The 18,217-nt window shown below is 34.2% G+C and overlaps 1 protein-coding gene across 11 annotated transcripts in view; it reads left to right on the top strand.

Moving 5' to 3' along the window:
• Positions 1-18,217, top strand: part of rdgC (retinal degeneration C) — a 524,170-nt gene that overhangs the window by 458,622 nt on the left and 47,331 nt on the right. For 10 of the 11 annotated variants that reach the window (XM_067787748.1, XM_067787743.1, XM_067787747.1 and 7 more), the window contains 3 exons: positions 10,745-10,887; positions 11,870-12,037; positions 13,172-13,375. In XM_067787748.1, coding sequence (XP_067643849.1) covers positions 10,745-10,887; positions 11,870-12,037; positions 13,172-13,375 — 515 coding nt within the window. The remainder of the gene's footprint in view (positions 1-10,744; positions 10,888-11,869; positions 12,038-13,171; positions 13,376-18,217) is intronic. The other variant, XM_067787750.1, reaches the window with a different exon arrangement.

Genomic DNA, 18,217 nt, shown 5'->3' with positions numbered 1-18,217 from the left:
CTTCATGGCTAGCCTCCTGAGTGTTGCAGGCGTTGTAGAATTCCACCTCGTTGAAGGCCCAACGTCCTTGCATATTTTTAGGCGTACGCGGCTTTTACCACTATTCTTTTAGACTTTCAGGCGTATGCGAATTTCACCACGATTTTCAGCTGTGCAAATTAAGTACCTGACAAACGAGGTTGAATAATTCTCTTGTTATGATGCGACGTGGAATTCTGTTGTTTTCGCCATTCTTGTCAGCGAAAATTCCACTAGTTCTCTTAAATATTGCTATTTTGAACAAATAAATAAAGATAAGAATTTTCTCTTAGGAATTACTTAAATTACTAATCAACGTTGCAATTGCCTTTTTGTAGGCAGTACTAAAAAATTTAAAATAAAAAGAAGATAAACAAATTTTAAAGACTACCTTTATATAAATGGACCAAAAAATAGAAGGCAATTTTTCCTTTAATACAGACATAGTCTTGTTGAATTTTGACTAAAAAGATTTATAAGAAGCTCTTTTAAAACAATTTTGGGATTTGAAATTATAAAGGTAGAGCGCGTGTTTAAATTTTAAATAATCAAATAGTTAATCCAAGTACATAAAAAAAAAAAAAAAAAATAAATTTAAGGCGCGATAACCTCCGAAGAGATCTAAGGCCGAGCTTCTCTTCCAATTTGCGTCGTGCTCCTCTTGATTTTCCCTACAAATTGACCGGACGGGACCTACATGTTTTATGCCGACTCCGAACGGCATCTGCAAGGCAGATGAGTTTTCACTGAGAGCTTTTCATGGCAGAAATACACCCGGAGCGCTTGCCAAACACTGCCGAGGGGCGACCCCGCTTAGAAAAATTTTCTTCTAATCCAAGTACATGGTTTGCCTTAAATTGAAAGATTGCGCTCCACTTTATAGTTTTAAGTCCCAAAATTCTTTTACAAGAGCTATTGTTAAAGTTTTTTAGTCAAAATTCAACAAGACTATGTCTGTATTAAAGGAAAAATTGCGTTCCATTTTTTGGTCCATTTATATAAAGGTAGTCCTAAAAATGTTTTTATCATCTTTTTATTAACTTAGAGTTAACCTGATATGAGGAGCTAAACTCATATATTTTTAAAATTTTTTTAAATTCAATCTGTGTGAAAGAGATAACTTGCCATTTGGCAAGCGTGCCTAAGACATTATTCTACCAATTTAGAAATTTAAAAAAATGGTCATAATTTCCCAAAACTGGATGCAAATGAAACCTTCCATCCTACATTTAATGATATTTTCATTAAGGCTAACAGAATTGATTCTTCTTATTCAAAGTTAAACGAAAGGTGTGGCGGCTTCCAACTTTAAATAGTGACATATCGCACACCTTGATCAAAAGGGAGTTGACTCAAAAATCTTAAATTTCGAAATCATGAGTACCATCGGGTTTCTCAATTCTATACCTACCGAACTGTATACTCGATTTAATAATACCTCCCATTTTAGGAGAAAAGGCTTCCTAAAATATAAGAATTGCATTAGCCCATATGAGGCAGTTAGTTCTTCGCGGTTTGTGAACATTTCGATTTTTTGAGTTGTTCCCTGTTTTGTTTTAAATGTGAGATATAGCACATCGTCGGTTTAGAGTGTAATATCATTTTCATGAAGTTAAGTCAATCAGAAATAAAGTTAGCCCACTTTTTGATTGTCCTCTTCCTATACTTCAATGAAAATAAAATTAGTTTTTGGCTTTCAATGTAAATTTTTTTTATGTCGCCTAGCAGGTAACGTATATCTGCCGTCCTAAAAAAATGACATATTGAACTTAAGTTGTTTCTAACCTGCCAAAATATGCTGTTTTTTTTTTTATTGAAAATAAGTATTTTGGACTACACCCATGGTTCAATTATGTACAGGTTGGCTCATCTCATCAGCTGATTTTATTTATGTCATTGCATGGTCGAAGGGATTGTCAAAAGGAGATGGCAAACTCAAAATGAAACCAACACATTGGCAACATTTTACTTACACATACAAAAACTGCTAAGTTTTATGTCTCCATTCCATACCATTCGCACCAACACCAATACACAGATTTTGACAATTTGAACAGACATATTTTGTTGCTTTACAGATGAGCCAACCTGTATATAGTTGAACCATGGACTACACCTATCCCACTTTATGTTGAGAAAATTCATGGATGGCTTTGTAACTGACTTCTTATGAGCGTAAGAGAGAGAACCCTCTCTTCTCTTGTTGTTCTGGTTTTTTTTCTTCGCTAGCTCCTTCGTGTGAGCAAAATTGATTTAAAAGAGTTAAGAAGTCTAATGCTTCCTTAACAGATAGTAGGCTTTCACATCCATGTATCAAATTATTAACTATAACATTTACCATCTTACATATATTTAGATCCATTTGATGAAAGAAAAAGTACCTGACAAGTTTTCTGAATTGTAATTTTCTAAACTTGAATCGTAATTTTTTGAACCTGAATTGTAATTTTCTGAACTTGTATTATAATTTTCTGAATTCTAATTAGAAATTCTGAACTTGAATTGTAAATTTCTGAATATGAATTGTAAATATCTGAATATAAATGGGAATTTCTGAACTTGAATTTTAATTTTCTGAACTTGAATTGTAAATTTATGAATTTAAATTGGCAGCTCTGAACTTGAATTGTAATTTTCTAAACTTGAACTGTAATTTTCTGAACCTTATTTGGATGTGATCTGCAGATACCTTCATTCTTTATTAGGACGGCAGTGTTCTAGGCCGATACCATCAAATGTCTTTTTTTATTGCTTTTTCTAAAAAATAAAAAAATTACAACAAGTTGCCCTAAATATATTTATATTAACCAAAATAACTGTGGACAAATTATTTAGTTAAATGCTTACAAATGAAATTTATAATTAAGTGCTTTTTTGTGGTGTACCTACTATATATCATTCGCGTTTTAAAGTTATGGCGTATACACCTAAGGTCGCAAAAAAAAAAGCCGAGGAAACTGTTTTCCCTGTTACGACGTTTCTACAGTCACTACAGCAGCGTATCGAAACTGTTTAGTTAGTGTGGTTAATATCGATAATTATACTCAGTTGAGCAGAGCTCACAGAGTATATTAAGTTTGATTGGATAACGGTTGGTTGTACCTATATAAAGGAATCGAGATAGATATAGACTTCCATATATCAAAATAATCAGGATCGAAAAAAAATTTGATTGAGCCATGTCCGTCCGTCCGTCCGTCCGTACGTCCGTCCGTCCGTTAACACGATAACTTGAGTAAATTTTGAGGTATCTTGATGAAATTTGGTATGTAGGTTCCTGAGCACTCATCTCAGATTGCTATTTAAAATGAACGATATCGGACTATAACCACGCCCACTTTTTCGATATCGAAAATTTCGAAAAACCGAAAAAGTGCGATAATTCATTACAAAAGACCGATAAAGCGACGAAACTTGGTAGATAAGTTTAACTTATGACGCAAAATAGAAAATTAGTAAAATTTTGGACAATGGGCGTGGCACCGCCCACTTTTAAAAGAAGGTAATTTAAAATTTTGCAAGCTGAAATTTGGCAGTCGTTGAAGATATCATGATGAAATTTGCAGGAACGTTAGTCTTATTACTATATGTGCGCTTAATAAAAATTAGCAAAATCGGAGAAGGACCACGCCCACTTTTAAAAAAAAAATTTTTTTAAAGTAAAATTTTAACAAAAAATTTAATATCTTTACAGTATATAAGTAAATTATGTCAAAATTCAACTCCAGTAATGATATGGTGCAACAAAATACAAAAATAAAAGAAAATTTAAAAATGGGCGTGGCTCCGCCCTTTTTCATTTAATTTGTCTAGGATACTTTTAACGCCATAAGTCGAACAAAAATTAACCAATCTTTTTAAAATTTGGTAGGGGCATAGATTTTATGGCGTTAACTGTTTTCTGTGAAAATCGGTTGATGTCACGCCCAGTTTTTATACACAGTCGTCCGTCTGTCCTTCCGCATGGCCGTTAACACTATAACTTGAGCAAAAATCGATATATCTTTACTAAACTCAGTTCACGTACTTACCTGAACTCACTTTATCGTGGTATGAAAAATGAACGAAATCCGACTATGACCACGCCCACTTTTTCGATATCGAGAATTACGAAAAATGAAAAAAATGCCATAATTCTATACCAAATAGGAAAAAAGGGATGAAATATGTTAAGGTAATTGGATTGTTTTATTGACGCGAAATATAACTTTAGAAAAAACTTTATAAAATGGTTGTGACACCTACCATATTAAGTAGAAGAAAATGAAAAAGTTCTGCAGGGCGAAATAAAAAACCCTTAAAATCTTGGCAGGTATTACATATATAAATAAATTAGCGGTATCCAACAGATGATGTTCTGGGTCACCCTGGTCCACATTTTGGTCGATATCTGGAAAACGCCTTCACATATACAGCTACCACCACTCTCTTTTAAAACTCTCATTAATACCTTTAATTTGATACCCATATCGTACAAACTCATTGTAGAGTCACCCCTGGTCCACCTTTCTGGCGATATTTCGAAAAGGCGAACACCTATAGAACGAAGGCCCACTCCCTTTTAAAAATACTCATTAACACCTTTCATTTGATACCCATATCGCACAAACAAAGTCTAGAGTCACCCCTGGTCCAGAAAGGCCCACTCCCTCTTAAAGTACTCATTAACTCCTTTCGTTTGATACCCATATTGCACAAACGAATTCTAGAGTCACCCCTGGCCCACCTTTATGGCGATATCTCGAAACGGCGTCCACCTATCGAACTAAGGCTCACTCCCTTTTAAAATACTCGTTAACACCTTTCATTTGATACCCATATCGTACAAACAAAGTCTAGAGTCACCCCTGGTCCACCTTTATTGCGATACCTCGAAAATGCATCCACCTATAGAACTAAGGCCAACTCCCTCTTAAAATACTCATTAACTCCTTTCGTTTGATACCCATATTGCACAAACGAATTCTAGAGTCACCCCTGGCCCACCTTTATGGTGATATCTCGAAACGGCGTCCACCTATCGAACTAAGGCTCACTCCCTTTTAAAATACTCATTAACACCTTTCGTTTGATGCCCATATTGTGCAAACAAATTCTAGGGTCACCCCTGGTCCACCTTTATGGCGATATCTCGAAACGGCGTCCACCTATGGAACTAAGGATTACTCCCTTTTAAAATGCTCATTAACACCTTTCATTTGATACCCATATCGTACAAACAAAGTCTAGAGTCACCCCTGGTCCACCTTTATTGCGATACCTCGAAAATGCATCCACCTATAGAACTAAGGCCAACTCCCTCTTAAAATACTCATTAACTCCTTTCGTTTGATACCCATATTGCACAAACGAATTCTAGAGTCACCCCTGGCCCACCTTTATGGTGATATCTCGAAACGGCGTCCACCTATCGAACTAAGGCTCACTCCCTTTTAAAATACTCATTAACACCTTTCGTTTGATGCCCATATTGTGCAAACAAATTCTAGGGTCACCCCTGGTCCACCTTTATGGCGATATCTCGAAACGGCGTCCACCTATGGAACTAAGGATTACTCCCTTTTAAAATGCTCATTAACACCTTTCATTTGATACCCATATCGTACAAACGCATTCTAGAGTCACCCCTGGTCCATCTTTACGGCGGTATCTCGAAAAGGCGTCCATCTATAGAACTTAGGTCCACGCCCTTTTAAAATACTCATTAATACCTTTCATTTGATACCCATATCGTACAAACGCATTCTAGAGTCAACCCTCATCCACCTTTATGGCTATATCCCTAAATGGCGTCCACCTATAGAACTATGGCCTACTCCCTCATAAAATACTCTTTAATGCCTTTCATTTGATACGCATGTCATACAAACACATTCCAGGGTTTCCCTCGGTTCATTTTCCTACATGGTTATTTTCCCTTATGTTGTCACCATAGCTCTCAACTGAGTATGTAATGTTCGGTTACACCCGAACTTAACCTTCCATACTTGTTATACCTTTCATGAAAATGAAATGGTATATTAATTTCGTCACGAAAGCGAAAATTGTAAGTCCTTAAAGGAAAATAGATAGACCCACCATTAAGTATACCGAAATAATCAGGTTGAAGAGCTGAGTTGTTTTAGCCATGTCCGTCTGTCCGTCTGTCCGTCTGTCCGTCTGTCTGTTTGTATGCAAACTAGTCCCTCAATTTTTGAGATATCTTGATAAAATTTGGTGAGCAGGTGTATTTGGGTGTCCGATTAGACATTTGTCGGAACCGACCGGATCGGACCACTATAGCATATATCCTCCATACAACCGATTTTTCAGAAAAAGAGGATTTTTGTAATATCTTACCCAATTTAACAGATTGAAGCTTCAAACTTCACCATATACTTTCGTATATTGAACATATTGTTGCCTGAAAAAATTTATGAGATCGGTCGTATATATAGTATATTTCCCCCACAACCGATTGTTCAGATAAGGAACTTTTCGTAATTACTGCCCTATTTTAAGAGCTAGAGGCTTCAAATTTCAGCGAATGCTTACGTATATGGCATATATTGTTGTCTAAAAAAATCATAAAGATCGGTGGTATATATAGTATATATATGGTGGTATATATAGTATATATATAGTATATATATATATATTTTCGCAAATTTTAGCCCAATTTTAACAGCTAGAAGCTTCAAATTTCACCGAATATTTACTTATGTAGCATACATTGTTGTCTGAAAAAGTCATAGAGATCAGCTATATATATAGTATATATAGCTCATACAACCGATTGTTCAGATAAGAAACTTTTCGCAATTTCTACCCCATTTTAACAGCTATAAGCTTCAAATTTCACCGAGTGCTTACTTATATAGCATATATTGTTGTCTGAAAAAATCATAGAGATCGGTGGTATATATAGTATATATCTCATACAACCGATTGTTCAGATAAGAAACTTTTCGCAATTTCTACCCCATTTTAACAGCTATAAGCTTCAAATTTCACTGATTGCTTACGTATATAGCATATATTGTTGTCTGAAAAAATCATAGAGATCGGTTCTATATATAGTATATATCTCATACAACCGATTGTTCAGATAAGAAACTTTTCGCAATTTCTACCCCATTTTAACAGCTAGAAGCTTCAAATTTCACCAACTGCTTGCGTGTATAGCATATATTGATGTCTGAAAAAATCATTGAGATCGGTGATATACATAGTATATATCTCATACAACCGATTGTTCAGATAAGAAACTTTGCGCAATTTCTGCCCCGTTTTAACAGTTAGAAGCTTCAAATTTCACAAAATGCTTTCGTATATAGCATATATTGTTGTCTGAAAAAATCATAGAGATCGGTGGTATATATATTATATACTTCATATAAACTGTCATATTGACCCCTTTTTTACGGCTAGAAGCTTCAAGATTCATCAAATTTCATCAAATAGTTACGTTTACGTCATATATTTTTGAAATACGTGATTCGTAGCCATAGTTTTTACATGCAGACCACAAAAAACGTGAAGCTTTGCATCCTCACACAGATTACCTACCTATTTTTTATTTTATATTTATCTTAAAAATCGTTTAGATATGTTCAAATTTCACCAAATGCTTACGTGTATAGCATATATTGTTGTCTGAGAAAATCATAGATACCGGTGGTATATATAGTATATATCCCATACAACCGATTGTTCAGATAAGAAACTTTGCGCAATTTCTTCCCCATTTTAACAGTTATAAGCTTCAAATTTCACCGATTGCTTACGTATATAGTATGTATTGTTGTGTCAAAAAATCATAGAGATCGGTGATATATATAATATATATATGATGGTATATATAGTATATATATATAGTATATATATATTTTTGTTACGATTTCGGCACCATTTTAACAGCTAGAAGCTTCAAATTTCACCAACTGCTTACGTGTATAGCATATATTGATGTCTGAAAAAATCATTGAGATCGGTGGTACACATAGTATATATCTCATACAACCGATTGTTCAGATAAGAAACTTTGCGCAATTTCTGCCCCATTTTAACAGTTAGAAGCTTCAAATTTCACAAAATGCTTACGTATATAGCATATATTGTTGTCTGAAAAAATCATAGAGATCGGTCGTATATATATTATATACTTCATATAAACTGTCATTTTGACCCCTTTTTTACGGCTAGAATCTTCAAAATTCATCAAATTTCATCAAATAGTTACGTTTTCGTCATATATTTTTGAAATACGTGATTTGTAGTCATAGTTTTTACACGCAGACCACAAAAAACCTGAAACTTTGCATCCTCACACAAAGTACCTACCCGTTTTTTATTTTATATTTATCTTAAAAATCGTTAAGGTATGTAGATCTGTTCACTATATATTTCTTATCTTATACATCCAATTATTCGGAGACTACGAACGGGATAAGATTATTGTTCAGCCCCATTCATGAAAGGTATGAAGTCTTCGGCACAGCCGAAGACAGTCCCGTTCTTACTTGTTTTTTAACTAATTATGTGGTATTTTACGGCTATAAAGTTTTCCTAAAATCAACTATATTTCATAAAAGTAGTAATTTTATCCTTGATATAATTGTCTAAAAATAACACATCACGTAAAATATGCAAAGCGTCAACGGTGAACAGTATAATGAATTATCACTAATGAGATTCTGGACTAAATATATTGAATATGTGAATTTATTTACACGTTATCAAAGTGGACGACCACGAAAGGCCACTGAACGCGTTAATAGGAATATTGTTACGATAGCTCTTCTGAATACATTTAAAACTGTTCCAGAAACTTTCGCGGAATTGAAGGATAGTATAAACATAAAAATTATAATATTGTTGGTCCGCCGTCACTTGAGGTAAAATAATTAGATGGTCCCTGGCTAGAATAAAACCAGCTTCTTAGCACAAAAATCCTTCCTCCCTACTAAGCTGGTTCTGCGAAAGAAGAAACTGGCCTCGGAGCGACTTGGGATGAGTCATATTCTCTGAATAGCGCTAAATAAATAAATTCAATTTAGTTTTGTAATGCGTCGTTAGCCCCAAAAATACAAAAATATGGATTTACAGCTGCGTTCAGATAACTGTGCTCGACTAGTGTAATGAGTGATGGTACAATTAGTTATTTAATTATTTTCATTGAGTCTTTATTTTTAATTGTCTACAAAGTACGAAACGTGTTACAACTTTTAATGTCTGATATTTAGTGATGAACTTAACTTAGGGATGATCGATAACAAACTTGATCAACATCTTGCTTATAACACTACGTGCCTCAACACAGTGCTACGACTACCTAAGGAGCTTAACATAGTATTTGCTTTCATTACAATTAGCCCCCAATTCTTGGTGAGATTCCGTCTTGAGTGCTGGCAATATAGGCAGTAGAGTTAGTTTAACTACCCACTAACAAAATCTAGCAACTCTCACGGTTTTTAATGCGTTCCACTCCATTATATGCGGAGAATCCTTCAACGCAGTTTTGACTCAATCTTCATGATTATTGGGACTTACTACGCATCACGAACCTTAACTGAATAAAACTTATTTTACACTCATAAGAGAATATGAATCATGGCCAATCGTTCCCTGTCCAATTTTTGTTTTTGTGGTGGAAAGTGGGATTTTTTTTTTAGCCATGGGTCATCAAATTATTTTTTCTCAAGAGACACTGTGCCGTTGCTATTTTAGTTCTTATGTTTATATTATCCTTCAATTCCGCGGAAGTTTCTGGAGGAGTTTTAAATGTATTCAGAAGAGCCATGATGACGATATTCCTATCAACGCGTAAATTGCCTTTCGTGGTCGTCCACTTCGAAAATGAGAGGATAAAGTCACCTATTTAATATATGTCATCCATAATCTTTTTAAGAATATTTCATTGTAATGTACACCCCTACTATTTCCATATTTTGCGTGATTTGTTTTTCGTAAACAATTTTATTAATTTATTTCTTCAAGGATAAAGCTTTTACTTTTATGAAACATAGTTGCCTTTACGCAAACTGCTAAGAAATTCTAGCTTTGTCGCCTTAAAGTAGCACCTAATGAGTTAAGGAATTGTCGATGTTGATCACAATAACTAAAAAGTTTCGTTACATAGCTGTAATAACCGTAGAAGCAATGTAACAGGGAACACATTGTCGTCGGTTTTTTTATGACTGTAAGAGTAGTTCTGTCAGTTTCCTATTTCAGCATCAATCTGTTATTCTTACTCTCCATGTAGGAATACAAATTTAAACTTGCAACCTACTAAATAGATGAAAACTCAGTTTATCTCATAATTTGTTTTCATAAGTGTTGTTATCGGAAATTCACCTAGTCCACTTAAAACCACAATTAACTGTAGGATGATATATTCTTAATTCTTAAATCACGCACCCTTAATAGTTCATTTCGGAGTGTCGTGTAATAGCTCTATAAGCTATGAGCAATGCCGTTTTATAAAATAACCAAACACATTAATGTATCATGCATTCTATTTACCCACATTTAGTTACTTATCCACTTTTCTATTTAGCTAATACTCTTCCTCTTTATTTAGAATTTTTGTAAATCGTATTCTCCTTAACAATTCTTTATCGCTAATAATTCATATAAATTATCTTTCATCTGACATTATCATTCCCTCAACACGTTCCCCGTATAACCACTTGCTGTAACGCTTGAATATTGCTTGTGATAAAATTATATGGTACAAAAACTACAGCATCAGATGTTTATTTCGATGAGTCAGATTTCAATGAGGATGGTGAATATCGATCCGATAAAAATTACGATGGACCGCATATAAAATTTCCATTAATCAAAAAAGATGTGGTGACGCTGATTGATTTATTTCGCAAGAAAAAGGTAAGACATAGTCATATTGTTATAACATACAGGTTTTGAATTAAATTTAACTTTAAAAGAAATAAAGAGTCTTCAAATTTTCGAGTTCAAAAGCATGCAAACATTATTTTTTACATACATACATACATACAAAGTGCGAACGCGAAAATAGCAGTGGCAATTTTTATCGAAATTCGTCAGATAAATCCTCTTTTATTTTCGATGTTTAGAAAAAATTCCATGGAATTTGTGACTGAAATTATACCCTAACAGATACCTATTTTCACTTTTGGTTTTATAAAAAACCCAAATATGATTTCGAACTTTTTGGTTATTATTTATATTATTATTTTTTTTTAATGCAGTTTTATAGCCCAATTAATTTTAGTCTTACAAAGTACAAGATATAAGTTTCTCGAAATTCGCATTGATTTTTAACATTTTTTTTCCGGAGCGTATTGCAGATTTTCTTCCGCATCAAAACTTTAAATCAAAAATTCTAGACTTACCTAAAAATGTTCCCTAATTTTTCCGAAAACAGTTTTGAGATTGGTTTGCATAGTTTAAAGCCTATGGAAGTTTTTTCGTAAGTCGTCGAATTAATTTTGACTACCATTTTCGTGTTTACAAAAATAACGATGCAATTAAATCGTCATTGGATGCAAAGTAATCGATTAATTTAATTAAATAAATAACCATTGCCGTCCCTAGTCACGGGTACCCATTGTGTCGACACATGCTTCATATACACATATTATGCACACAAATTAAGTGGTAATAGGTCAATGAGATACCAACCAATATTATAGAATAAAAGTGAAAATAACAGAATGGAAAAGTAAAGGAAAAAAAAAATTATGTAAATTATGTTGTCGGTCAAATTTATATGCCCTAAGATCTCATGATAGCTTTATTTTGGTTCTCCCATTGAGAAAGAAAATTAACCCCATATATATTTAATTAAGCACTATTTTACTCTAATTAAGTCTGTCTTTTTCCACAGTCTGATCGATTACTGGCCAAATATGTGGGGGGTATTCTGAAAGAAGCTGCATTTAAACTAAAACGACTTCCAAATCTCAACCAAGCATCAACGGCGATATCAAAACAGATAACTGTTATTGGAGATTTACATGGTAAACTAGATGATCTCTTGGTAATATTTTATAAGGTAAATAAAAGCTAATTTATATATAGGCTGCTCCTATTCATCCGGAAATTTTCATTCCTTTAAATTTCGGATAAATAATTTAGCAAAAAAATCTCCCGGATGAATTAGAAAAACAAACCAGACATTTCGGACGAATAGCAATTTCTTTGAGCACATGTAGCTATAATCGCCAAGTAGGCTTAAGCGAAAAATTTTTCAACTTTTAATTTTTGATATAAACCTATACAAATCACATCAGCTGCATTTACTTCAAAGCTCTAGAGTACGCTGTAAAGTCATGCTCACATAATAAAATAAACTTCAAGGAAGAACAATTACCGGCAGAATTGTTTGTAGTAATGGAAAACAGCGAACAAAAGAAAATAATAATGTACAAATATTCATAGTTTTTTTTACTGAATTTTGCGGAGGAATAGAGATAGTCTTATAATAAAACGTGTGATACTTCCCAGTATTTGATTTTGCTACCCTTAGCAGCTCTGTTACTGCTCCGGCTCATGAACAGAGCATAGAGCAGAGCCGTAGCATAAAAAGTGAGAGCACATCTTATGCTCTGCTGCGAGCTACGTCGTGTTTTAGAGCGGAGCAAACAGCAGAATAAAAACTCAAAGCAAAATGCCATTTGTAGTGGAGCCAGAGCAATAATAAATTGTTCATGCTATCTGCTGTGTTCGGTTTAGTTATGCAGAGCTTCATCTTTACTCTTTTTTGTTGTTAGATCTGATGTAGCGTTGTGATATTTTTTTTTTGTATTAGTGGTTTTTTTATCGGTCCTTAAGTTGTTGTAGCTTCTTGTTTTCCATGTCATTGTTACTACACCGGGACACTAACCTCTGTTCCCGCGTTGCATTGCAAGCTGTTGTAGATAAGTAGTAGCGCGATAAAAGACAAAGTTCTGCATAACAACGCCCAACATAGCAAATAGCATACACTTCTTTTTTGCTTTTGCTCCACTATAATTATCAACTTGGAGTTTTTAATTACTTTACTGTAAAAAAAAGTTCTGTATACTTATTTGGCGGGTATGACTCAATTTATATTATAAATTTAAATTAAATTTTCCTAGGTAAATAATTTATTAAAACTTTTAGAAAACCTAAAGTTCGAAAAAATATTCAATTAAAATTTCCATAGAATGGCCTTCCATCCGTTGAAAATCCGTATGTCTTCAATGGCGATTTCGTAGATCGCGGTAAAAAAGGACTTGAGGTATTCTTATTATTACTGGCCTGCTTTCTTGCATTTCCTGGAGCCGTGCATCTGAATCGTGGCAATCATGAAGACTCTGTGATGAATGCGCGCTACGGCTTTATACGTGAAGTACAACAAAAATATCGTGTAAGTATATTCAAAAGCAATATGTACTATATTAAGTAAGGAGATTAAAATAGCATAAAAAAGGGGGTATATGTAGGCACCACCGTGGTGTGATGGTAGCGTGCTCCGCCTATCACACCGTATGCCCTGGGTTCAACTCCCGGGCAAAGCAACATCAAAATTTTAGAAATAAGATTTTTCAATTAGAAGAAAATTTTTCTAAGCGGGGTCGCCCCTCGGCAGTGTCTGGCAAGCGCTCCGATTGTATTTCTGCCATGAAAAGCTCTCAGTGAAAACTCATCTGCCTTGCAGATGCCGTTCGGAGTCGGCATAAAAAACATGTAGGTCCCGTCCGGCCAATTTGTAGGGAAGAATCAAGAGGAGCACGACGCAAATTGGAAGAGAAGCTCGGCCTTAGATCTCTTCGGAGGTTATCGCGCCTTAAATTTATTTATTTTTTTATTTTTATGTAGGCACCAGCGCTGTAAAAATGTAGAACCGGTTTGACTTTGAGTCAAGGATTGACCTGCTTATTTTATTGTAATTTGATCGCGTTTATTTTTTGACTATTAAGATAACAATTACGATTGTTAAATTTACATTTTACAATCACCTATTGAAATCCAATTTCATTGCATTTCTTGTGTTTGTAAAAAATAAAAAATAAAAACTAACCTGACTGTAAATACTTAGTTTCCAATCAACTTGATGGCAATGAATTTTCCCTTTAGGATAAGTACGAACGAGGGACCACCTAAGAGATTACAACAAAAAAAAACATGGAATCCAACTATCATAGCAAAGTCCAACTATATGACTAAGATGGTTGAACAACAATATTACCTCAGCAAACAACAATAAAAGAGTCAATGCCAACGCCCTTTATGTAAAAAAAAAAAAAAACCCGACACCTAAACGTAATCGAAATATAGGAAATCTACAAACGTAAAACGTTCGAAAGGAGAATAATATTTGAGCCTTTAAAACTGGTTTATAAAAAATAGGGTAATCACACAGCTACACCAGAAAAACACATATCAAGAAATAAACACAAAACAATAAAGGACCAAAAGCAACAAATACACCAAAAAAGGCAACAACTAAAATTACTGGCTTCTACCTGCTTCAGCTAAACGCAACAATTTATCAATGTAACCATCAAGTTTCTGAATGAACGCATTTCACACACACACATATATAACAAACATACATTTTGACCATACCTGGCAATGTACCTACGAACTATAGATACAAGACTGACGAAAACAACAGATCGGAACTAAAAATTTGTCTGAAGATGGCGCATTGCCAAAACCGGTTTGTCTCTTAACTAAATCTGACAAAGGATGACGAAAAATCGTGTCAGTATGCAATACCTCTTTTGATTTTTTAAAAAAAGGGGCTATCTTGATTTGATATAAATATAAAATAAAAAAAATCGTTATGCAGTTTTTATAGCAGCACAGACATATAATTTCATATAATTTCGGGTTGTGTCACTCGGCTTTTTTGGTGTTGACATCAGAAAGAAATTACAATGCAAGCCCAAAGCTTAAAAAAGCAGCAAATAGAAATATACTCATATGGTCTGATATATCTAGTATAGCCAGTAGCCAAACACCTGGAAACTGCCGTACTTCCTAATTTTACCCCAAACCGGTGACTTTTCAGCATGGCATACAAGTATGACATAGCACCGCCATAACCCTAAAGCGCATCGAAACACAAATAAATTGTGGATTGGGTTAAGAAGCCCACCAATTAACAGTACTCGTAAAGCTAGATTTATCAAAAGCTTTTAACACAGTCAATCCTAGCTCTTCACTGCAAGGCTTGGAAGCGTCTATTATTTTGTCTGATTTTGAAAGGTAGACCGTAAATTATCTGCGTGGTCCGCAGGTATCGGTTTAGCTCAGGTTAAACTCTTAATTACTATGAATAAAACCAAGTATACACAACGTATGCCCGCATGTTATGCGCCTCCATATGGCACCCACTGGTCCCTATTATGAGACAAATTCCATCTTCGACTGTGGTCGAAAGAGCTGATCGAACGAATTTTCATTCGGTATTATGACACGCGTTCTATGAAGGCAAGCATTATTGTGAAATTCGATAAATTCAAAAGTTCACAATAGCATATTTCCAATACTCTGTCAAATAAAATAAATAAAAAAAAGCAGAACTAGTTATTAAATGCAAATATTAAAAATAAAAGTATGACTACAACGGAATTGTGGTTTGATGATTCGTCAGATGAAGAGGAAAGCTTATTGGAGCTAGCCAGAAGTAGAAGACTGGTGAGATGCTTCAAATCCTTTGGAAATGAATTCTACCATGTGAGTGTAGCTTTCTAAATAAGTTGTTAAATTGTTGAAATTATAAGTTTTGTTTATATATTTATTCAAAATTTCAGACTGTGCGTCCACGGCCTATTTGTCCAGTACAGATGAACTGCTGCAGCAATGCACAAGAGCCAATTCTATTCCTAAAATTTTTTAATTTTGGCAACAGTTCTCCGATTTTGTGCTCAGGGATCCTGCCAACTGAGCATTGGAAACGAAAATGCACTCGAACTTGCGCAGCCGACTGTGTCTGTGGTACTATCAGAGGTGTTGAATGTCTTGGAAAATTTTATTTGTCAAAGATGGATAAAATTGAATTACGCGGAGGCTGAGCTGCATCAAGACAAAGTTGCATTTCTATAATGTGCAAGTTCCTTTGCTATATGGGGATTTTTTTCCATAATTTAAACCAGTCTTTCAAGCTGTTGTGTTGTACTCACGACCTTGGACCTATATAAAATTAATTCAAATAGTTTACAATTACTACTAGGTAGTAAAAAAGTAGAACATAAATACAAAAAACTTACATTTTAAACAATTCTTTTTCTATTCGATACAGCATCGACAGCAAATTTCTATTCGCTTGAAAATTAGATACACAACGAAAATTTCGACAGAGATGAGTTGTCATAATACCAATTTCAAATTCGATTTTCGATGTTCGATAGCCAGCGACTATCGAAGATCGAATAATGCTCATAATAGGGGCCACTGTCTTTTAAATTGCAATGGGGAACAAACGGTTCTCGCACTCATATTTCCTTGATCCAATCCTGTTGAAACTGCAAGTTTCCTTGGACTCCCGTTAGAGCATATTGATGACAAATTGTGAGTGATCGCACCAATTGGCAAATTGCTGCTACCAAAACAAAAACAACCATGTTTTTTTTACAAAATCATGTTAAAACAAGTAAAGGTGTCTAAGTTCGGCTGTAACCGAACATTACATACTCAGCGTGAGCTTCAATTGTACATTTCATTTCAGATAAATTATGTTTCTACATAACACGTGGCACCACCCGTTTAAAAAAATGTCTCCACATTTCCTCTTACAATAAAACTTGATAAGGGAAATATCATTGATTCAAAACTATTTTTTGCTAAGTTAAAACTTATTATTCTAGCCCACGACCCTTTTAAACTTGTTTTATATCTAAGTTGCCGTGGTCTTTAACTGATCCTGTCCATTTTTACTAGAAATATTTTCTGCTATAAGGAAAATATGTGTACATAATTTCATTACGATATGTTATTTTTTCTTCGAGTTATGGCTCCCGAAACATAGAAAATTGCTTAGTCGTAAAAGGGGTGGTGCCACACCCATTTTCAAAAGTTTTAGTGTTTTCCAATTTAATGTTATTATTCAATTTAGAAAGTAAAATTCTATTGATACAACGCTTTTTTCGCTAAGATATATCTTATTATTTTCGTCTACGACCCTTTTAAAAATCTTTTATATAAAAGTGGGCGTGGTCTTTAACCGATCTCGTTAATTTTTTCTAAAATTATTTCGTGCTATAGGAAAAATTTGTGTACCCAATTTTATTACGATCCGTTGATTTTTCTTCGAGTTATGGCTCCTGAAACATAGAAAATTGCTTAGTCATAAATGGGGCGGTGCCACGCCCATTTTTTTAAATTTGAAGTTTTTCCTATTTACTGTTATAAATTCACTTAGGAAATGAAATACCATTGATATAAAGCTCTTTTTGCAAAGATATAGCTTATTTTATTCGTCCACGACCCTTTTAAAAATCTCGTATATAAAAGTGCGCGCGGTCCTTAACCGATTTCATTAATTTTTCTTCAAAGCATTCCTTATAGTAAAACCAGCCTCTCTGCCGAATTTTGTTACGATAGGTTTAACGATTTTTGATTTATGATTAATAATATTTGTAAAATTGATTTTATCACAAGTGGGCGGTGCCACGCCCATTTAAAAAAATGTTTCCAAATTTTCATCAAGAGTCTCAATATCAGTCAACATGTCAAATTTCAACATTCTAGGTGTATTAGGTGTATTTTTAAATACTTATTTCTTCTGGGTACGGATAAACTCGTGTACTAAATTTGGTGAAGATATCTCAATATTTACTCAAGTTATCTTGTTAACGGCCAGACGGACAAACGGACATAGCTCAATCAAATTTTTTTTCGATCCTGATGATTTTTATATATGGAAGCCTGTATTTATCTCGATTCCTTTATACCTGTACAACCAAACGTACCCAATCAAAGTTATGATACTCTGCGTGCAAAGCACACAAAATTATTGACGAAGAGTGAAGTCATCTGAGTAAATAAATTTATAAGGCAACTCATAAAAGCTCGTAAAAGACGTAAGCTTCGCAACCTTAAATCGTTTAGTTTGCAGAATTTTATAGGTACAAGCCAACTCTGCTAGTTTGAGTGTGTTGCCTTGATATTTTGTAATTTTTTGGCCACAATGGAGACACGAAATCGAGAATAAAGAGGAGAAAAGTTTATTTCGCTGTTTCTACAGAGTGCAAATATATTT

This window comes from Eurosta solidaginis, chromosome 5 (assembly GCF_040869045.1).
Source record: "Eurosta solidaginis isolate ZX-2024a chromosome 5, ASM4086904v1, whole genome shotgun sequence".
NCBI lineage: Eukaryota > Metazoa > Arthropoda > Insecta > Diptera > Tephritidae > Eurosta > Eurosta solidaginis.
The sequence above is the reverse complement of the archived record's forward strand: the minus strand, read 5'-3'. Positions and strand labels throughout refer to the sequence as shown.